General features: G+C 64.3%; 1 protein-coding gene across 2 annotated transcripts; it reads right to left on the reverse strand.

Annotated features, from left to right (window-relative positions):
• Nucleotides 1-3,280: 3,280 nt before the first annotated feature.
• On the reverse strand, nucleotides 3,281-16,705 carry JRK (Jrk helix-turn-helix protein). Of its 2 annotated transcripts, none has more exons than XM_072774746.1 (2): nucleotides 16,635-16,705; nucleotides 3,281-14,342 (listed from the first exon to the last, which is right to left on the reverse strand). In XM_072774746.1, the coding sequence occupies exon 2, from the start codon at nucleotides 13,893-13,895 to the stop codon at nucleotides 12,270-12,272; it is 1,626 nt and encodes a 541-aa protein (XP_072630847.1). In that variant the 5' UTR covers nucleotides 13,896-14,342; nucleotides 16,635-16,705; the 3' UTR covers nucleotides 3,281-12,269. The 2 variants fall into 2 exon arrangements, with proteins under 2 accessions (XP_072630847.1, XP_072630849.1); XM_072774748.1 differs by lacking the exon at nucleotides 16,635-16,705 and adding an exon at nucleotides 14,969-15,811.
• Nucleotides 16,706-22,542: the final 5,837 nt, after the last annotated feature.

A 22,542-nucleotide genomic window follows, 5' to 3' on the forward strand; every position in this document is an offset into this window, starting at 1 on the left:
GGCAGAAAGGAGCTTGACATGTTGGAGAAACAGAAGGACAGAGCCCAGGGAGGCCTGGAATGTCAGGCGGGAGGTGGGGGGGGGGGTCAGTACAAGGTCCTGCTGTGAAGGCCCGTGGGCTGGGGGCAGGTGAGGATGTGCTCTAGCCATCGGGGGGAAGGGTGGCTGAGCCAGGGCTTGGGAGGGCTACAGGGCCATGGCCCAAGTTGACCGTCCCTTCTTTTCTCCATGGATTAGAGGTCCACGATGGGGAGGCTGGCCTTCTTCCCTGGGCATCCTGTCACCTGAGACCGGATGTCCCCGCAGAAGGGCCCAGGGCCAGAGGGGCAGGAGCCCAGGCCTCCCTCCTCTGTGGCAACAGCCAGTGGTCAGGCAGGTGGCTGAGGCAGAGGGAGGGAGGCAGGTGGGATCCCTGAGCACCTACTGTGTTCCAGGCACTGTCCCAAACCCTGGAGCAAACACAACAGTAAAATCCCATCTCCTTGTATTTCTGCCCATTATCCACCTTTCCCTGGCACTCCTTCCCTGGTTACAACCAGGGGTCCCTTCCCTGGGTCAAAGTCCCCTCTTCTCTGTACGCGGGCTCCCTGGGTGGGGGCCAGGCAGCTGGGCGGCACTGAGGGACACCTGCCGTCTACAAGGCTGGCCTGCAAGCTTCTTTGGGCCCAGGGATCCTGCTTGCTCACTGCCTTCCTCTCAAGGTCCCCATCACTAAGTGGCCTGGACCTCAAATAAGGCAAAGAAGGTTGTGACTGGTAACCACATGGCCTGGTGGCATAGTCCAGCACCTTGTGCTGAAAAGCCCATGCCTGGGCAGAAGGCAGGAGTGGAAGGGTCCCACTCTGTCCCCCACCCAGAAACCCAGAGAGCACAGGATGGCTGGTGGGCTCCAGGTGGGCAGAGAGAGACCTACCTGTCATTCCTGGAACCCAAACTATTCCAGGGAATGGGCAGGTCCCTGGGAGTGGCCATGGGTGGGTGGATGGGTGAATGGAGGGAGGGAGGATGGTTGAATGGATGGATGGGTGGACGGGTGGATGGATGGATGGATGGATGGATGGATGGATGGATGGATGGGTGGATGGATGGGTGGATGGATGGGTGGGTGGGTGGAGGGTTGGTGGATGGGTGGATGGATGATGGATGGATGGATGGATGGGTGGATGGATGATGGATGGATGGATGGATGGATGGGTGGGTGGATGGATGGGTGGGTGGGTGGATGGATGGGTGGACGGATGGGTGGATGGGTGGGTGGATGGGTGGATGACGGATGGATGGATGGATGGATGGATGGGTGGGTGGATGGATGGGTGGGTGGCTGGGTGGATGGGTGGATAGATGATGGATGGATGGATGGATGGTGGGTGGCGATGGATGGATGGGTGGGTGGATGGATGGGTGGGTAGATGGGTGGATGACGGATGGATAGATGGGTGGGTGGATGGATGGATGGATGGGTGGGTGGATGGATGGATGGGTGGATGGATGGATGGGTGGGTGGATGGATGGGTGGATGGATGGGTGGATGATGGATGGATGGATGGATGGATGGATGGATGGATGGATGGATGGGTGGATGGATGGGTGGACAGACGGATGGATGGGTGGATGACGGATGGATGGATGGATGGGTGGATGGATGGATGAGTGGGTGGGTGGGTGGATGGATGATGGATGGATGGATGGATGGATGGTGGATGGGTGGATGGATGGATGGATAGATGAGTGGATGGATGGTTGGTGGATGGATGGATGGATGGGTAGGTGGATGGATGGATGGATGGATGGACGGGTGAATGGATGGATGGTGGATTTATGGATGGGTGGGTGGGTGGATGGATGGATGGGTGGGTGGATGGATGGATGAATGGTGGATGGACAGGTGGATGGATGGACGGGTGGACGGATGGTGAATGGGTGGTGGAGACTGGCATGGTGAAGAACGAGAGCCAGGTCTGTGATGGCAAAGGCTGTGTACTCTTGGCTGCACAGTGAGATTAGGCCAAGGCCTCAAAACATCCAGGCACAAACCCAAAAAAGCAGGGCCGTGCCTAGGAGTGCCATGTCCCTGAACAGCCTGGTCCTCACTCTTGGCTGACACCAGTCCTTTTGGAGTTGCCCCTTACCCTCCTGGGCTCACAGCAAACACAGGATGAAAAGCCAAGGCCTCTCCCCTCACTGTCTCCCTCTGGCCTGGGAGTCCCGTGCCACAGGGGCCACTGTCACACAGCAGAATCCTGAGAGTCACCACACAGTGGGGCTCTATTAGGGTGATGAAAGGGACAGAGGAGGGATGATGGGCTTGCTGCCTCCCCGGACCAGGCCTGCCCCCCAAGGGGTGGGGCAGGAGGGGTGTCTGGCCTCTTGCCTGTTTCTCTGGGCCTAGGTCACCCACAGTAGTTGTTCAGTAAACGTCTGCTCACAGCAGGACCAAGCAAAAGACCCCAGTGCCTCCCACCGTGCCAGCCCCACCGCCCCCTGGCCGGTCCCTCCTGTAAGCTCAGCCACGGTCTTTCCCAGGCTCGCCTCCCTGTGGACTGGGCACTGGGTGGCTGAGGGCATGAGGAGGCAGGACGAGAAGGTCAGGCTGGGGCACCTCTCCCCACACCCCACTCCCCACATTGCCTCCTCTGGCTGCGGTCCCCAGGCGCCCGCAGCCCTGGGTGCCTCCCTTGAGCTGCCTCGCCTGCTACTGCTAGCCTCTCGGTGGCCTCACCTCTCCGCGGCCTCACCTCTCCGCGAAGGCTCCTCCACGCTCCAGGCCTGGACCATCAAGTCCCTGTGTTTGTTTCCTATAACCGTGTTTTTATTGTGGCAAAACGTACACACGCTCCTTGGCATTTCAGTGCCGTTCAGCGGCACTGACTATATTCACGTTGTGCAACCCTCACCACCATTTCCGAACTTTTTTTTCACTCTAATCAGACGCTCTGTGGCATTAAGTGCCAATTCCCCATGGCCACTGGCCCTGGCGCTCCGTGGAGAGGCCCCAATAGAGCGCCTGGCAGGGCCACACGCCCCGGGGCCTCACTGGGGCTTCCAAGGAGGACCGGAGACCCAAGGGTCACACACATGCCCCCAAAACAGTGGCCAGAAATCCTAACTCAGCCCCTACCCTGCTCCCCACTCCTGACTCGGAATCACCCAGGGCTGCCCAGATGGCGCCCAAAGTGAGGACAGAAAACGTGGATGCGAACGAGAGAGAGGCCCGTAACGCATTTATCACCTGGCAGCCAGGGAGCTGGAGAAGAGAATTCAATTAATTGAACACTTTAAGTTCAGTAAACAGAAAGGCTGTTTTATTGACTTAATTGTTTGAGCCGCAGTAAAGCCTGCGTGCGCCGCTCCCCTCCCATCCTTGGGAAGGGGTGGACGTGGCCGTCCCTGCAGGGCAGCGTCTTGCACGAACGACAGAGTGTTTCAGGAAAGAGGGGAGACGAGGCAGGCCGGGGGTGAGAGTTGCCCAGCGCAGGAGGGCGAGCCTGGCCGGAGGCTCCTGCAGTGGCAGCTGGCCCAACCGTCCCCTCCAGCCCCGGGCCCCTCCCGCTGGCACCTCCCCTTACCTGGCGCCCTGGCCCCTCTGCTGTTCTCACATCTGCTTAATTAAAGAACGAGGCACAGCGATAGCCCATGGCCTCATTTTTGGAGCCACAAATAAGAGAGATTCATGGGTGCCCTCAATAGAGCTGCTGGCAACGGGCATGTTCCTGAGCTGAGACGAAGTCTTGCGCTCTGGGCTCACAGGAAAAAAAGCACTTTATTAAAATTATTGCCCCATGAACAGGGACAGGATGACTTATTCAAGCAGAAAGAGGAACGAGGCTGGGTCTGCCAGAGAAGCAGGAGGCCGGCCCAGGGACCCAGCACCGCCCACATCACGCGCTGCCTCAGGCCCCAGCCAGAACCTCTCTTCCCCCCAACCCCACCAAGGGCCCACACCTCCTCCCACTGGCTGTGTCCTTGGCCACCACTGCCCGAGCTGCCACGGCTCCTGCCCCTGCCAGAGGCCCGCCGGGGTGGCCAGAGCTCCCCCACAGGCCCCCACCAGTCTCTCCATGTTTGTCATCCCCCAGGTCCGGCCAGGACCCCCACTCTTGCCCCCTGCAGCAGCAGGGCCTCTGAGACCCCAAGTGGGAGGAGAACAAGTGGCTGGCAGAGAAGTGGGAGGGACAAGGGGCAGTGACGGCCAGCGAGGGGCAGGTGGGAGGGGCTGAGCTGGGGCAGGGCCGTCCCACCGCAGGGTTCAGACCAGGACCCCAGAGAGGGTGATGGCAGGGACACAGGGCCCAGTGGGAGCGGGCAGGGAGGGCTGGCTCCTGGGGAGAAGGCGCTGTGGGCCACGCCACAGGTGTGTGGGGACCGCGAGGCTGTAGAGGGCAGGGGCGGCCCCCAGTGCCAGCCGATCCTGGCCCAGAAACCCAGGCCACAGACAGATGCGCAGCCGAGCTCCTCTCCTCAGGGTACAGGCCGACCCCTGCTTAGGGACCCCCACCCCAACCCCCCACGGCGTCCAGCTGCCGGCCAAGACCTGGGGCCCGGCTCAGGACACATCTGTCAGCGGGCAGACATGCAGACCGTCGGGGCATGGATAGGACACGGGGGCCTCCAGCCCTGCAGGGTCCCGCCCCGCCGACTGGAGTAATGAGCCCACTGAGCCCGGGGCAGGGGCAGCAACGGGGTGTGTGGCCTGGCCCTCTGGGCCCGGGAGCCACCTGCAGCCTCTGCAGGCCCCTGGCTCCCAAGGTCAAGGGCCCCCAGTACACACTCTCCTGCACTCCAACCCTGCAGGGCAGGTGCGCACACCCCACCTGGTCACAGCCTCCCTCCCGCCACCTGAGGCCCCCCCAGCCCAGCGAGCTCACGGTCCCCATTTCAGGATGGATCCTATGACAGTGGTTCCCAACCCAACACATAGGCCGGGCTGAGGCTTGCTCCAGTGGCATCTGGGGGCCTGTCTGCTTGAGCAGGGTGAGGAGTGGGCCCCACAGGGTGTCCCCAGGGGGTGCACTGGCCACACCCAGGCCCTGGAAAGTGAAGGGATGCTAGTCATGACTGCGCCCAGGCAATGGGGACCCGCCAGGTCCCCCCACCCAGTAGACCCAGAGCCCCGGGGCCAGGCACGCACCTCCAGCGGCAGGGAACGCGGCAGGCAGCCCCACCTGACAGCTCCGGCCACACAGCCGTGCCTGGCACGGGGCTCTGGCTCCCAGCGGGGGCCCACCTGGCAGCCACCCAGGGAGGGCACTGGCCTCTGGGCAGCCTCCTGACACGGCCCAACAGCCCAGGGCCAGCCCCCCTTCAGCCCCCCCCATTATCTCCGACACACTCAGGCCCCTTGGCCCCTGGTACTACATGGGTCTCCACGGGGTGGGCAGCCTGGTGACCCTGGTGGGAACAGCACGGCTGCTCCATGGCCAGACTCCAACATGGTATCCTTGGTGGGTTCCCCTGGCCTGTCCGAGGCTGCTCCAGGCCACTAGACCCAGTGAGCTCAGGTCCCAGGGGCACAGGCCATCCGGAGCCCCCCCAGATTCTCTCTCTCCTGGGCTTCCTGCTGTAGACTGGGGCACTTAGTCCTGGAGTCACCCCGCAGACAGGTGAGGAGGCGTCTCTTATGGAGACAGGCTAGGGAAGAGCCAGAGAGAGGCCAGCGGGTGACAGGCAGCGAGGCCACCCTCTCAGGCCACCGCGACCCCACCTGCTGGGTGTCGTGTCCTGTGTGCCCTGCTACAGCCCCCCAGCCCCCATCTGTGCGTAAGCCCCCATTCCCAGCCTCAGCCATAGAACGCCAACGTGCCCTCCCAGGCCCACTTCCAAGCTCACCACCTCCATGAAGCCCTCTCTGTTTCCCACAAGCCTCTCCTGCAACCCCAACCTTCTGCTCAGCGGCTTGAGGGATAGCTGTCAGGCTACACTAATTCTGTCACCTCTGTCCCACCAGCCAGGCAGCCCCCAGACCCTGAAAACCTTCAAAAAGTCCAGTCAGTGACCCCACCCCACAACTCTGGGCCCAGGTGGCACTGGGAGAGCCACCTTTTGGCACCCGGCACAGGAGACTCGTGGGCTCCAGCTGGCTCCCGGCTCCAGGCTGGCTCCCATGGAACGGTGCTGCCCTGCTCCTCCCACGAGCATTTAGCTGGGGCACTAACTTGGGCTCCCTCTCCTCCTGCCTCCCTGGGCCTCTGGGGCTGAAGGGCGGGGTGCAGCACAGCCCGAGGCCTGGACGGAGCCAGCATGGGGCTTCCGCAGATGCTCCTCGGCTGCAAAAACCGCTGCCTGCCCTCGCCTTGCTGACATTCCTGCGCCGGCCAGTGTGGGGCCCACGATGCAGCCTGTCCTGACCTCCGGAGGCCCCCAGTCTAGACGGATGTCCACATGCGTAGAGGCCCGGGGGCTGGAGGCCCGGGGGCTGGGTCTCCACTCCGAGCAGGAGGCTGGAGAACGTGGGCTGGGCTGGGGGGGCAGCCCGCCCCTCTTGGTCCCACCTGCCCGCCTGGACGGGCCCTCACCCCCGCAGCCCCCTTCCCGGGTTTCCCCGGGACCCAGAGGCCAGAGACGCTCATCGTGCTCCACCTGCCAGGCCAGGCTCCCTGGAAATTACCGGGGTGGGAAAGAGCATTGCTCTGGGTGCCGGGGGCTGGATTCCCCGCGGGTAGGGGGCACAGAAGTGCACACTGCCCCGTACGGGTGCCCGCAGAAGAGCGGCGTCTCCCCCCTGTCCATGACATGTGCCTCAGCGCCAAAATACAGAACAGGTTCTCTGAGGCAAGTTTACTGAGAAAAGGTCAATTTTAAATGAATCTGTGCCCAAAGTGCTGTGCAGCCCGCAACGGCAGGGGGGACACAGCGTCCCGGGGCTGCAGCCGGGCCTGCGCCATGGTGCAGAGCGGCTCAGGGCCCCGCCCCCTGCCCTGTGTGGCAGGGACACCCCGCTGCCCTCCGTGTGGGCCAGGAGGCTGCGCAGCCCCCGCGGGCAGGTGCGCCCACCTTCCTGCTCCGTTCACTTGCTGCTTTCACATGGTTTCGTCTAACTGAGCACTTACGCTTCCTTCCGGGATGGATTTGTTCACTGCTTTTGGGTTATCTCCTGAGTGCTTGCTCTCAGGCGGACGGGAATGCCCCTGGGACGCATGCCTGCTCCCCTCCTGCCGGAGCCCCCTTCGAGCAGCTGACACTCAGCACCTGTGAACGTGGCAAAGCCGACACGATCATACCATGGAACGTTATGTAAGCTCTGAAGGAGCCGCAGGGCACCGGGGGGCTCAGTCGGTAAAGCGTCCAACTCTTGGTTTTGGCTCGGGTCGCGATCGGGGTCCTGGGCACGAGCCCCACATCAGGCTCTGTGCTCAGCGGGGAGTCTGCTCCAGATTCTCTCTCTCCCTCTGCCCCTCCCGCTCGTGCTCACTCTCAAATAAATAATTCTTTAAAAAAAAAAAAAAAAAAAAGCTGCAACCAGAAGAAAGGGTAGCAGGGGGTCGGTGCCCTAACCCAGGGGTGTCCAGGGGTCAAGCGCATGCCGTCTCCTCTCAGGACAGAACTACCTTCGCCGCGGCTCCTTGTTCTGGGTGGACTTGATCTGCCGTCTGGGTCACTTGCTCCGAGGGCAAAGGTGGGCCTTGCAGCCGCAGGTGTTTCTGTGTACCCAGAAATCGTTCACTCGCTTTATCTTGGGTGGACGTGGGCTCAGGGCCATGGTCTCCTCTGAGCACGCAGACCATGCCAGCCCTGCCCACGCCCTGCCACCAGCCTTGCTGGGCGCGCTCGGGCCTGGGGCAGCTTTCCCCACGTTCCCGCCTCTCCAACCCACTGTTCGTCCCACCGGACCTCAGCGAGACTGCTGATTTGTAGATGAACATTTCCCAATAAATCTGGGGGCTTGGGGGACACTGTTTTTTCTATTCCTGCCTACTGCCCTCTCCTCCAGGGCTCTGACGGCCTGCACCTGGGCGCCCCTGCGCCGTGTGGTCACCTGGGTCTCCAGGTCAGACAAGGTCGCTGGTTCTTCCTGCTGCTGAGCCCTTCTCGGGAACTCACTTCGGACCTTGTACCGTTCGGCCCCAGAACCCCACTCGGTTCTTCTGGAGGGTGGTAATTCCTATCTTCCCGTGGATGCTGTGGTCTGTGCCTTCCTACCCTCTGACCGTGCGCACAATGGCCAAGTTCAAGTCTCTACACAGCCGGTTCTGTAACAGACTACCTTTCTCCTGGGGTCTGGGCCATTCTTCCTTGTTCTTTTCATGTTCAGGTGGGAAACGTCCTGTTAGGGCGCACGCTGCAGCAGTCTTGGATCCTGGTACTCTGCGGGGTCGCGTCACTGCTAGCCTGCAGCTTACCTTGTTTGCTGGTGCTGCACGGGGTGGGGGGGCTGCTTGTGCCTCGCCCGCGCCCCCTGCAGCCCCCCTGCAGCCCAGGGCTCGCCCACAGTCACCCTGGGAGGACAGTGGCTCCGGCAAAGCTGCTGGCCTGCTCCCTCCCACACCAGCTCTTGGGCTCCGCTCCTTGGTTGCTGAGTGCTATGTTTTCAGCAGTCACACCCTCGGCGTAAATGGTTCGGAGCCTAATCCAACAACTTTGGCTTCGAAAGAACAGCTCCTAAGATCCGCGTTGGAGATTTTTCCTGACCCACAGCCGGCCTACGGCTCAGCCTGTGTCACTGATGAACCCACCGCTCCTCCCACATGCTTTCTCTACAAGCTCCCCCTTTCACGAGCACCACTGAACCTCACGCTCTGCTGCAAGTGGTCAGTCCTCTTGTGGAGGGAGGGGGACTGCGCCCCAGCCGCCTCTCCCCTGAAAGAACCTCTGAGCTGCAGCCCTGGCACCAGGCGCAGACACAGGGCTGCTCCTCTCTGACAGCTCCGGGGGTGGGGGGCCGCCCTCCTAGCCCTCCAGGGCTTGCCCCCGTGTGGAGCCCCCACTCCAGGACTCGAGGCCACCCTGCATCGCCTGCCTCCTCCCTCTACAAGCTGTGTCCTGGCAGAGGGGGGCTGAGGCCAGAACGTGGCTGCAGGCGAGGCCATGGTGCAGGGAGGGAGCCAGGAGACCCCGCCCGGCCCTCCCAGGCTGCTCCCTTGGCTTTCTGCAGCCACACTGCCCAGACGTCCTCGTGGCTGCTGGTACCTGTGTGACAGGGACCTGGCCCCAATCACAGGAACATAAGTCACCTGTGCCAGCTGAGGGGATGCTCAGGGGAAGCGGCGTGCTTTCTGCTTCTCCAGGCAGGAAGATGGCAGGGTGTCTATTGGAACTGTCCTGACACGGGAAGTGGGAGCCCCAGGTGACAGGTGGCACAGGAGCCCGGCACCCCGGATCAGCCTCCTGGACTTGCCGGCTACACCTGGGGCAGGTGGGAATCTGGCTTCTCTCTCCTGCCCTCATGGACCTACTAACACCCAAGCCACCTCAGCCCCTCACCTGTGTCCCAGCCTCCTCAGCAGTGTCCTGCCCTTGTCGGTAAACCCGTGCTCCCTGGAGGCAGGACAGGGCCTTGATGACCACCCCCTGGCCTCAGGCTGAGCACAATGCCCGGCACACAGCAGGCACTAGATACCTGCCACACTCTAGGCTACACGATGGATGAAACGTGACAATGTTCACACGCCAAGAAAGCCCAGGAGCTGGCACCTGTGACGGCGCCTCCCCGAGCAGCTCAGGCTGGGCCTCGGGGCAGATCGCTGGACCCTGTCTGCCACACACTCTGCTTCCTGCGCACACGGGCTCCCAGGAAAGCACGCGGTCTGCCTCGTGGCCATCCCAACCCTGAGCTGCCTCCGACAGATCTCCTTCTGGCCCAGGTAAGACGAGCCAGAGGGTGCGAGCACGTCCCAACAGGATAGAGAGGCCCCCAGATGCCCGCTGACCCCACCGCCGGGGCTCTGGGCCTAGTACTTGGGGGGGGGGGAAGCAGCGCCCAGGCTTCCTGAGGTGCTTCAACAGTGACCGGAGAGGGAGGGACGGGACTGGTCCCTCCCAGCTCCCGTCTCACCCCCAGAAAGGCCTCGGAAAAAGGATCCTGAGGCCAAAGCACTGACCATCCGTGCCTGAGAGTGCTGAACGAGGCAGCTGGGAAAGGTCCTGGGAGGACAGGTGGGTGCAGAGGTCTCTGGCAGGAGCACGGGGCACCAGGACGGGGGCGGAGGCGCTCACCAGCCGCTGGGCCACACGGCTCTGCAGACGGCCCTCCACGTGGCCCCGCAGCCGACTGCAGCCCGGGGCACCTGGCTCCGCCCGAGGCCCACGTGCGGGGAGGCACGCTGTCCGTCAGAGAGGGAGGCAAGCGAGGCCAGGCCCGCTGGGCCCCAGAACCTCCCGAGGAGCCTGAGGCTTCGACCTGGCTCCGTGGATGCTTCTGGAAGGAGCGCCCTGAGCACAGACACCCCTCAGGCTGTCTGGTGACAAGCAGTTACTGACCGGCCATGAGACGGCCGGGCAGGTGCTGAGGCAGGATGAGAATCCACAGCTTGGGGTCTACAGTCTGGACAAAGCCTCCCCAGGGGACCCGGGAGCCCAACTGTCCTGCCCCTGCTCGGCTCCAACCACCCCGCAGAGCCTTGCTGTTCAAGAGCCATACAGGCTGTGGGGAGACAGCTTCTCAGCGTCTGTCCACCTGCCCGTGCTGCCACTGCCGCCACCACCACGAGGTGAGGGCAGACGCCCCCGTGACTCTTGACACCTCACTTCCCGTGGCACCACAAGCAGCCGCAATTCAACAGCACGGGCCACACGAGTCCACTGTAGCAGCCAAGCACACAGGGGCAGATGTCACCCCGGCACAGGAAGGAAGCCGAGGGACAGTGGCTTAGCCCCAAGGCCGTGTGCCCCCAAGACTCCACAATGAAAACAGCCCTGCTAGGTTCCCAATCCTCACGTGCATTTAAAGCAGGAAGCAGGGATCCCTGGGTGGCGCAGCGGTTTGGCGCCTGCCTTTGGCCCAGGGCGCGATCCTGGAGACCCAGGATCGAATCCCACATCAGGCTCCCGGTGCATGGAGCCTGCTTCTCCCTCTGCCTGTGTCTCTGCCTCTCTCTCTCTCTCTCTGTGACTATCATAAATAAATAAAAATTAAAAAAAAAAATTAAAAAAAAAAAAAAAAAAAAAAAAATAAAGCAGGAAGCACCATGTCCAGGGCGGCACCACGGCAGCAACGGCCGTCCCCCCAGGATTTGCGGAGACGTAATGCACGAACCAGACACTGCGTCCCCTCAGCCGCCAGGGGAGGCCCCAACAGGTGGAGGAGCCAGCAGGGTGGCCAGGCTGGAACCCGAAGGCAGAGCAATGAAACACAGTCACGGCCCAGAGGTGCGCAGGGAGGGTGCGCGCCTCCGCCTACGGTCCCTGCCAGCCTCAGCGTGGGTGGCGGGGAGCCTGCCGGCAGCCATGGGACAGACGCTCACGTCTTCCCACAGGCAAGCCAGGCACCCTGCTCTTCCTCGCATGGAGTACTGAGGGGCGAGCAGCCGAACACAGAAGCCCGACACTGCTAGAGATCTGACCGGCTCCCTTACTGCTGGGTCGCACGTACACACCTAAGACTAACTTCTGGACGCCTCAGCAAAACTCAGGAACAAACAGGTGGTAAGTGCAAACTCCCGGGGCACACGGGTGTCAGACTATGCCGCAGACCTGGAACCAAGCCCACACACGCCCAGGGGGCCACCAGCCTGTCCTCGGGGCAACCTGCAGGCCCGGGCAGTCTGCTTGCGTTAGGGGGCGCGGCCCCGCCCTGCCAACCCCGCGTGCAGCCCCCACGTCCTGCGGGGCCCAGCCCCAGGGGTGAGACACCCTGGTAACGTGGAGGAACTCTCAGGAGCCTGATGAGGCTGAGCGAGTCCACGGCAGTCACCAGCAGGGTGACAACGCACCACCCATAAAGCCACAAGCAGGGACGGCCGCCACACGGCAACCGAGCCCCGAGGGAGGAACGCCAGCCCGTCATCTGGCTGTAGGCACTGCCGTCAGGTGGCTCAAGGGCAGGCTTTCCTCCCTCAGACAGACACCTCCACCCACGCGCGCAGCTCGGCCGGAGAACACAGGGCCAGAATCTACTGGCATGGTCCTGGGTTCTGGCCACGGGACGCTCCGGTCAGCTTCGGGTGTGGGGGGCCCTTCCAGAACGGTGGCTCACGTTCCCGTGCCAGGACGGAAAGCACAGTAAGCCCGCGATGACAGACACACGGGGATGGGCCATCCTGAGCGGCCGAGACCCCACACCGGGTACCCCGACCTCCTGGGCCAGCTCCGGGCCACCCGCGTGGGCTGTGCGGACGTCAGTGCTCGCCGGCCGTGGACGAGCAGGGCAGAGGGGAGGCCTCCGGGGGGGTCTCGAGTTTGACCACGGCCCTGAGGGCCACGCGCCGCCGCTTCACCTGCCGCTGCCTGACAAACACTGAGCGCAGTGTGCGCAGCTGCCCCACCTCCTGTGCCGTGAAGCAGGGCTGCCCTTCGGCGAAGCGGACCACGGCGTCAAAGGACGCCGCCGCCTGCTCCCAGGCGGCCTCATCACCGTCCTTCTCGGCCAGCTCCAGGCTCCCCACAGCCGGGGCTGGGTCCTCCCCGGCCGCACAGCCTGGCCCGCTCTGCTCAGTGGCTGTGCCGCGGTGAAGCCGGCTGCTGGGGCAACCGGGGGCCTCCCTGCCCAGCTCCAGGATGTGCGCGAAAGTCTGATTGTGAGGCTTCACCTGGAGGCCATCTGGCTCCTCGTCAGAAGACGAGCCTTCGGCAAATGTGACCGCGGGCCACAGCTTCTTCCAGGCGCGGCTGAAGATGTGGCCTGGCACAGCACTCCAGGCGCAGGCCACGTTGAAGACGGCATCGTTGGTGCTGTAGCGGGGGTGGCAGCCCTGCAGCAAGCCGGGGGGGTTGAGGAAGTGCCTCATGAAATCCCTCCGAATGCCCTGGTCCATGGGCTGAATCAAGGAGGTGACACTGGCAGGCAGAAAGATGGTGAAGATGTTCCCGGAGACCAACTCGGCCTCCCGTGGCCGGGCGCGGGCGTGGTCCAGCAGCAGGATGGCTTTGCCGTCCTCGGGCAGACCTGCCGCTCTGAAGTGCTCCTTCACGGACGGGACGAAGATATGATGGAACCAGTCAGAAAAAATCTCCTTGTCCACCCACGCGTTACCCTGGGCCTTGTACGCCACAGGCAGGTGCTGGATGCCCCCGAAAGCCCGGGGGGCGCCGCATTTCCCAATCACCAGGGGTTTGATTTTGTGGGAGCCGGTGGCATTGGCGCACATCAGGACGGTCAGCCTGTCCTTGTTCTGCCGGACGCCGGGCGCCGGGCCGCCCTCCAGGCCGGGATTTGGCAAGCACCGCCAGAAAAGGCCGGTCTCATCAGCGTTGTAAACCTGCTCAGGGGACAGGCCGTGCTCCGCGGTCAGGCTCCGGAAAAACCCACAGAACTGCTCGGCCGCTCGGTGGTCGGCCCCCTGTCTTTCCCCGGACGCGTCCAGCTTCTTAATGCCATGTCTGGCCTTAAACCGCCACAGCCACCCGCCAGAGAACACGCAGGGCTCTGTCAGCTGCATCTGCTCATAGAAGTCCTTGGCCTTTTCGATGAGCATGGGGCCGGAGACGGGCACGCCCTCAGCGCGCTTGCCCAGGAACCACTCGTACAGCACGCGGTCCAGGTGCTCGAGCTTGGGCGTGTGCAGGGTGCGCCGCTGCTCCAGGGCCTTGTTGGAATCCGAGTTGGCAAAGAAACGGAGCAGCTGCGCCTTGTGCGCCTTGATGTCGTACAGGGTGGACATGCCCACGTTGTACTCCTGCATCAGCACCTTCCTGCTCTCCCCCTTCTCCAGCCGCGTGCAGATGTCAATCTTCTCCTTCAGGGTCAGCACCACCCTCTTGCGCTTCTCCCCCGGGCTCCTCCCGGCCACCTGCTTGGAGGCCATTGGGGGTGGCTTGTCCCCAGCGGCTGGGGGGACACACACGGGGGGGGGGGGTCCTGGCAGACTCCTTGCCCCCTCTCCTCTGCTCCCTCACCTGCCTGTCCCGTCTCACCGAGCCTGGGTCACCATGGGCACAGCCTCTCCAGCCTCTCCTTCGTTCCCCCCTCCAGTGTCAGCCGCCCCTCGCCCCGGCTGTTGCTGGTCTTCCGGGCTCCCCGTCCTCTCTGCGGGAGGGGACACTGGCACACGGGGGGGTTCCTGGGGGACCTGTCCACCTGCTGGAACCTCTGGCCTTCTCTGAGGCGGACGGTGGCAGCTCCTTCCTTCAAACGTGGACCATCGAGTACCGGGGTCCTGGGGACTGGTTTCTGGTTGAACAAGGTTGTGCGGTCTGTGCTGGGGACGCCTTTCTGGGCTCACAGTGCTGTCTCGCCCAACGTGCTTTAGGAACTGGAAAGCACAACAGAGGAAGAAAGGACGTCACGGACCGTGTACCTGGGCCACCTGCACGCAAGTGCTCGCTACCTCGGGCACGCGGGGAAGCTGCAGCAGAGCGTCGCAGGGGTGACCAACACGGGAGCCGGCCGAGGGGCGTGATGTCTGGGAGGCCGCCCAGCTGCGCAGCGACCTCCCGGTCAGCACGGCTCCTTCCAGCTGGACGCCTCCCTGTGCTGCTGAGCAGACGCGCGGGGCAGAGTTGAGACATCCTGGCTGGATCCTTCAAGAGCCGCCCCTGCTGCGCCTCGCCGGCTAAGACGCCACCATCCTCCAGCCCGTGAGGAGTAGAGGGCTGTTGCCCTGACAGTGACCGCCCCGCTGGCCTACTCAGCGCAGTTTGCTGGCAAGGTCGTCTGCCGCACAGCCTGCGTGTCCCCTCACTTCCTTCATGACCTGACCCCCCACCTGTCATTCCGCTCCCACCCGGGAGGGATGGTCGGTCACCAGGGCGCCCACTACAGCCAGCTCGCTGCCAGCCATCATGTCCCGCAGCGAAGGGCGTGCAGGACTCATGGGTGGGCTTCCAGCAACTCCCCACCCCGCCTGCCACCCAGACCCTTACAGTGGCTGTGTCCTACCTGTGGGGATGCTGAGGCCCCGGGACCACTCGTGCAGCCCCTTGAGACCACAACTCAAGAAAAATGAAGTTTATTCAAATGTAGGGACAGCACCAAAGATGGACCGTAGGCCCGTCTCCAGCCAGGCCAGCTCTGGGCACGTCCTCCCCGAGTCAGCCTCCTGGCCATGTGAGCGCGCTGCTCCTTCAGGGATCCTAGCTGCATCCTACTTACTGGGCACGAGTAACTGCGGAGAAGGAAAGGCCTCGACTGCCTTGCGATGCCTCAGCAGCACAGGAAGAGGACCAGGGACTAACTCAGAGCACAGCAGGGGGGGCGGGGGAGGGGGAGGGAGGAACTGGGGCTGCAGGCTCCCTGTGGATGCCTCCCCGTCCTGCCCTGGGGGGTGTGCAGGGGACGGGTCCAGCTCTCCAGACATACTTTTTAAGCTGAAACCCACATATTCTGATGTTCTGAAACAACTTCTTAAACCAAAAGCTAACTAACCTCGCAGAGCAAGAGAATGAAGGAGGTGTCCGTGTGTGGATTCAAAGCCAGCACTGAAGTCGGGCCACAGAACACAGGGCATAGAGGGGGCAGGAGGGCAAGGAGGGCGCACCCCCTCACAGCTGCACCCCTGCACAGCTCCCTTGTCCTTCCAGGGAAGAGGGGACCTTAGACCCGGCCTGAGGAGTTAAGGAGAAGGAAGTGGAGCGGTGGGGGCAGGGGGGGCCATCTGGAGAAAAACTAAAGAGAAGAGGTACTCTGGATACCACCGAGGAAGATGGGAAGGCTCCAGGGGGCAGGAGGGCTGAGGAGGGAGTGCTGGGGGCACCTGCTGGGGACATGGGGCAGGAGGGGGTCCTGGAGGGCTGTCGGGGGGGGGGGGGTGTCTTGGGGAGCTGTCTGGGGGGGTCCTGGAGGGCTGTGGGAGGGTCCAGGGGGGCTGCCCGGGGCGGAGGTCCTGGAGGGCTGTGGGGGGGTCCTGGGGGGCTGCCCGGGGCGGAGGTCCTGGAGGGCTGTGGGGGGGTCCTGGGGGGCTGCCCGGGGTGGGGGTCCTGGGGGGCTGTGGGGGCGTCCTGGAGGGCTGCCTGGGGTGGGGGTCCTGGGGGGTTGTGGGGGGGTCCTGGGGGGCTGTCGGGGGGGGGTCCTGGAGGGCTGTGGGAGGGTCCAGGGGGGCTGCCCGGGGGGGTCCTGGAGGGCTGTGGGGGGGTCCTGGGGGGCTGCCCGGGGGGTCCTGGAGGGCTGTGGGAGGGTCCTGGAGGGCTGCCCGGGGCGGGGGTCCTGGAGGGCTGTGGGGGGGTCCTGGGGGGCTGTCGGGGGGGGGTCCTGGAGGGCTGTGGGAGGGTCCAGGGGGGCTGCCCGGGGCGGGGGTCCTGGGGGGCTGCCCGGGGCGGGGGTCCTGGGGGGCTGTCGGGGGGGTCCTGGAGGGCTGCCCGGGGCGGGGGTCCTGGGGGGCTGCCCTGGGGGTCCCGGCGGGCAGCGCAGGCCGCGGCGTGGCGGGAACCGGGCCCGTGCTCCGGCAGCGTTTCCTCCGCGGGGCCGCCCGGGGCAACGGGACACACCGGGAAGGGAACAAGGGAGACGGTGCGCACCCCGTGGCCCACCCTCCGCGCCGCGGGGCCGGGACAGAGGAGCCCGCCCGGGAGCCCGCCGCCCCCGCCGCCCCCGCCGCGGCCCCCCTCACCTGCCGACCCACCGCCGCCGCCGCCGCCGCCGCCGCCGGAAGTGCCCCGCTGTCCCCGCCCCCGGCCCGCGCCCGCCTCCCCGGCCGCTTCCGGGACGCTCTAGGCGGCGGGAGGACTGGGCCGGCCTCTCGGTGTCCGCGCGGGCCGCGCCCCGCCCCCTGCACCTGCCGCTCGGGCGCCCCTGCCGGAGCCGCGTCCGCTGTGCGCTGCGGGACCCGGGGCTCCTGCCCACCCGGCGGGCAGGGGCGCGGCGGGGCGGGCCCTTCCCTCCGTGAAATGCGGCGGCCGGCGCGGCTTTCGTGCCCCGGGGCCGCGTCCTCAGCTGGCGCCGCATCCACGCGTGATGGTGACGTGTGCGACTTCAGAGCTCGCGCCACCTGCCCTGGGCCTGACGCCGTCGTGAGCGGAGCCCGCTGGGGGCCCTGGGATGGGGCGAATGCGGCTTGCGTGGCGGGGACAGATGAGCCCTTGGAGCCCAGCGAGCCCCGGGAGGCCGACCCGTGTCCCCCACACACCCCCGCCCCAGAACCTAGGGGTCCGTGACCTCAGGTGGCAGCAGGGGCTTTGCAGATAGGGTTAACTTAAGAGTCTTGAGATGGGGAGATGATCCAGATTATGGGGTGGGGGCAGGCAGTGTAACCACGGGGTCTCGTGGAGGCGGGGTGGGGGGACAGTCGGGGAGCATCTGTCGGCGGGAGCAGAGGACAAGAGGAAATGTCACGAGACACACAGGTCGGAGTGTGTGCTTTGCAGGTGAGGAGGGGCTGCAGGCCGAGGAGCCTCCAGGAGGAGCAGGGCCCTGCCCCCGGGTGCGGTACTTCAGCCAGCGGAAGGCCTAGTGTTTGTCACACAGCCACGGGGCCTGAGAGACTTCCATAGCCCCCCCATTCACTTTCTGCCCTGGCCCCCCCCACAGGATTCCCCGCCAGCCCTCCCCACACCCTCGCCCCAGGTGACCTGGCAGTACCAGTGGGCACCAATGTCCCAGCTCCCCCCCCTGCCAGGACCCCTCTGGGGAACCCTCCCCATACCTCCGTGTGCACTGTCCGCATTTCCAGACCCAAGTCCTGACGCCGCCCAGACTTGCCCCTGCCCCACGCTCCCCACCTCTGCGGTCACACGAGCCGTCCCCACCCCGCCCGCCCGATTGACCAGCAGCCCTGCCCAGCCCCACCCTCCCCACCGGCCTCCCCACCCCCACGGCTGCTCTGTCCCTGGCGCCGGCCCAGGTCGCCTCGCTTCTGTATTCCCCCCATCAGCCATTGATGAAGCACCCCAGAACTCAGTGGCTCCAAACAGTAACCATTTTGCTGCATATGGTTCTGTGGGTCAGGAATTTGGGGATGCTAGAATCAGATGTGTTTGACAGGAGAAAACGGGACTGAGCAGGGTCTCCTGGGGCAGCCAGGTGGCCCCCCCCAGGAAGGCTGGCTCCATCCTGTGTGTGACAGTCTGCTGCCACCTCGTGGACACGGGATTGCATGCACCTCCCAGACCCTGCACGGGCTCCCATGGTCACCTGGGGACCAGCTCTGGCGGAGAAGGGGGCAGAAAGGGAGGAGGAGGAGAAAGAACTGGTGTCTCCTGGGAACTGGCACCCCCATCACCCCCAATGCACAGGACTGAGCCCCCTGACTACACCTGATCACCACAACAGCCTCCCCATCCCTGTTCACAGCCAGAGTGACCTTGAGAGCATCAGTGGGCCCCCGTCCCCCGACCGGCTTCCCAGCGGGCCCCAGAATGGTCCCCAGCAGGCCGCACCACATCCGCCTCTCACCGTCCCCTCCAAGCCCACAGGGGTTCCTTCCCAACGGGTGGTCCCTCAGCTCGCAGGCCTCCCCCAGGAGCAGAGCCTCTCACCCAGACTCTGGAGGCCTCAGGTGGGGACACATCACTAGCCAGTCCCTGGAGGGGGCTCTTGGGGTGACAGGTCTCTCCTGGCAAGGAGGGGGGCCTCGGCTCCAGGCGAGGGTGCCTGTGAATTCCATACCCTGTGGCCATGGGGCGGCGCTGCCTGAGGCAGGCGGGGTGTCCTGGGCTCAGTGACCCCCATCCAGGAGGGAGGGGAGTGGGGCAGAGAAGACGGACCAGGGAACGAGCAGGGGGCTGGACTGAAGGCCACAGGCAGGGCGGGGGGGAGGTTGAGGCAGAGCCACGGACGGTGCCAGGATGCCTTGGGAGAACCAGGGGCCCAAAGCCCTTCGCAGGATTACAGGTGGACGGGCACCCGGGCTGGCAGTGGGTGGGCCGTGGGGGCTTGGCCACGGTGGGTGGCGGGTCATACGCAGGCCCCCAGGGCCCCCCGTGGGACCTCAGTACGCACACACACAGCTCGCTAGATGCCTTAATCCCAAGAACCCAAACTGGGAGTCCAGACCCTGAGCACGCTTTCTCCCGACTGTCCGTGGTCTGGCAGCGTGCCGATCCCCCTCTGGGTTTTACGAATGCGCTTTTCTAAAGGCAAGGTCTACAAAAGTGGAAGGTGAAGTCAGTGGTGGTTTTGTCATTAACATACCATCTTTATTTTTTAAATTAATTCTGCATAAAATGAGGTCCCTGGGGGGCTCAGTGGTTTAGCGCCTGCCTTTGGCCCAGGGAATGATCCTGGAGACCCGGGATCAAGTCCCACATCAGGCTCCCAGCATGGAGCCTGCTCCCCCCCCCGCCCCCACCTGTGTCTCTCTATGTCTCTCATGAATAAATAAAATCTTTAAAAAAATAATTCTGCATAAAATATAACATTCGCCCAAAATAGTGTCCACTCAAGTGTGGGACAGGGCCATGGTCAGCGACCGCCCCCTCCCAGGGCCTGGCCCTGATGCCAGTCCCCACCCCCCACCCCCACCTTCCCTCCTGGCAACGGGGGAGAGGGGAATGTGAGAGGGCGGGATCTCAAGAGAACCCAACGGGTTGGGCGGGTCGGTGGAGAGCCAAGAGAGAACAGGAAAATCTGGGGCCCAGAAGGTGACAGCAGAGCAGAGGAGAGGACGGGGGCTAAGCATGAGTCACATAGGAGCCACACCCTGACCCCGTCCACTGCCGGGAGGGGCTGCAGGGAGTTGTGCCCTTTAGCGACAGAACTTCCCAGGAAATGGGACACGGGGGGATCCAGGCTCGGTCTAGGCTGAGGGGCTGCACTCAGTGTGTGCCCAAAGCACGGATGGTGGGCCAGGACGCAGTCAGGGACCGGGGCAGGTCCTCTGGGTGACCGGATCAGGGCTTACATGGTGAGCAAGGTCAGAGTTCAGACTGAACCTAGTTCAGGCCTGGTTTGGGGCTGAGGTGAGAGGTCAGCCTGCGACCGGGGGTGGAGTTTAATACCCGAGTCTAGGGCGTCCCTGCGGTGGCTGCAATATTTGAGCCAAGGCTCCCAGGCCAGCGGCCCAGTCAACTCAGGCTGTTGTAACAAAACACTCCAGACCGGGTGATATAAACACGGTTCGTTTCCCACGGCTCCGGAGGCTGCAGGTCTGAGGTCGGGGTGCCAGCAGCGTCGGGGTCTGGTGAGGATCCACTTCCTGGCCTGCAGACGGCCCCGCTCTCGAGGTGCCCTCTCGTGGTGGAGGGAGCTCCGTGTCTGATCTTATCAGGGCACGAACCCCATGGCGGGGGGGCCCCCACCCTCATGACCTCATCGGAACCATCACCTCCCAGAGACCCCACCTCCAAACACCATCACTTCGGGGTTGGGCCTCCAACATAGGAATTTTGGGCGCGGGGAGGGACATAACTCAGACCGGAGCAAGGTACACCCATTCCATCCCAACAGCCCCGAAGTCCTAACTCATTTCAGCGCCAGCTCAGACTAGTAAAGTTCGAAGGTCCGTCTGGGACCATGTGAATCAGGTCTGGGCGAGACTAGGATCCTCCAGCTGGAAACCTGGGCGAGCAGACAAGTCGTGTGCTTCCAGAAGACAGCGGAGACGCCAGCAGGGCCACCGCCTCCCATTCCCCAAGGGAGCAATGGGAAGGAAGGAGGCCGTGGGGGATCCCAGGCAAGCCCCGGGGCCAGCCAGGCCGACTTCTTTGGCTCCTCAGACCCCAGGCAACCCCGTTTGGTCTGATTCTCTGCCCTCCGTACCCACCCGCTCTGGGCGGGCCCCCATCCCTGCGGGTCTGCCCACGACAGGCTGGCCACGTCCCCGTAGCAGGGTGTACTGTGCGGGGTGCTGAGCAGCATTGTCGGCCTGCACCCCCGGGAAGCCACTAGCAGCCCCTGCTGGGACACGGCACATCTTCAGGCATCACCAAACGTCCCCCGGGCACAGAAGGACCCTGCTTGAGAACCTCGGCCGCAATCCCCGCATATCAAATCAGATTGACAAACATTTGTGCACCTGTCAATATTTGAGGAATGAATGTTTCGGGCTGGTCCTAGGTGCTGGGTGCCTTGAATAAAAAGGCAGATAAGAAAGGCTCCAGGGCAGGGCACCCCTAATCCCGGGGAGGGAGCTGGGGGTGAGCAGACAGGCAGACTGCCACACATGAAAACGGTGAAGTCACACACGTTGTGCCCTGTGCCGCACCTGAGTGATGGGACTGGGGCTGCAGTGGGGGTGTCCAGGGAGAAGGTTCTGACTGGCCAGGAAGGAGGCTGGCAGAGGGGCCACGCTCCCCCACCCCGCAGTGACCCTGAGCAAGGTCCTGGCCCTCTTGGGGCCCCAAGCTCCTCACCTGCCAAGGGAAAGAGCCCCCCCAAGGAGGGCCCAGCACGATGGGTGCTGGAGGGGGGCGCTGTGCAGAAAAGGCTCTAGAGGCGCAGCGAATCCCAGGGAGCCCAGGGTCTCACCCCTGCCCCACATCACTGCGTTATCCTGATCCAGGACTCACGGTGAAGGGGTGGGAGCTGCCCCCCGCCAGGACCTGGGGCACAGAGCCGGCTCCCCGAGCCAGTGCCCTGCCAGCAACATGTGCTCGGCCTTGCTGTGTCCCAGGGGCAACCCCAGGACAGCGAGGTCAGATGAGAAAGTGAGGTCAAGATGCCCACCCCCCAGAGCCAGAAGAGCATCGGGAAGGGAGAGGTGCTGCCCCCACCTCTGGGAGGGACCTGCCAGCCCCCCGATGCGTGGGGTCAGCGGTGGTGGGCGGGCCCGTAGCTGCCAGCAGCCAGCTGCACACTCTGGGGTGCATGGGGAGGCTGTTTACAAAGGGAGGATCATGTTTAGAGGGGCCCCAGGCCAAGAGCAGCAGGAAGCCACCGACCTCGGGGCTTGGAGGGACAGAACAGTTACCACGGGCTGGCCAGGGCTGGTGGGCAGGGAGGAGGCCGGTCCTTGCACACGGCCACTCACGGCCCCTGCAGCCGGAAGACACGGCCCGGCCTCTGCACGTCCTGCCGGGGTCTCCAGCCAGAGGGAGCCCTTCCCGCCCCTTTCTGGGCGCCAGGGCACAAGCAAGGAGGAGAGTGGGCCTGGGCGCAGACAGCGTCCAGCCTGGTGCCGACCCCCGTCCTCCTCCTCCTCCTCCTCCTCCAGAGGCTGCCAACGCTCGATTTCGCAGACTCCCTTGCAGCTAAAGCTCCGTGTTGTGTGGGGACTAAGTAGGGTCTGGAGGGTGCAGCGTGCACCCGGCCGCACACGTTTCCCCGCACCACATCTGTGCACTCAGGCTGTGCCGGGCGCCCTCCAGCCTCCGGGCACTTCCCCGACCAGCCTCCCTGCCACCCCCCCCCCCCCCGTGGCACCTCTCGATGCAGCCATTCGAGGCCTGTTGCCCCTGGGCCACCAGGAGGCCTGGGAGCAAGAGCAGCTCCGAGGGAGGCTGGCCCTTGACCTTGGCTGAAGGGCCAGGAGAATGAATGGTTCTCAGGAAGGCAGTCACCCTCCTCGGGCCTCACTGCGCCCCCTGGGGTGGCTGGGATCCGGCCGTGGGTGGGGAGGGTGCCCCTGCCCCGTGGCAGGCCCT

This window comes from Canis lupus, chromosome 14 (genome assembly GCF_048164855.1).
Source record: "Canis lupus baileyi chromosome 14, mCanLup2.hap1, whole genome shotgun sequence".
Classification (NCBI taxonomy): Eukaryota; Metazoa; Chordata; class Mammalia; order Carnivora; family Canidae; genus Canis; species Canis lupus.

Bases quoted from the DNA above. Each gene is read 5' to 3' on its own strand.
- JRK (XM_072774746.1), bottom strand. From the start codon at position 13,895: ATGGCCTCCAAGCAGGTGGCCGGGAGGAGCCCGGGGGAGAAGCGCAAG.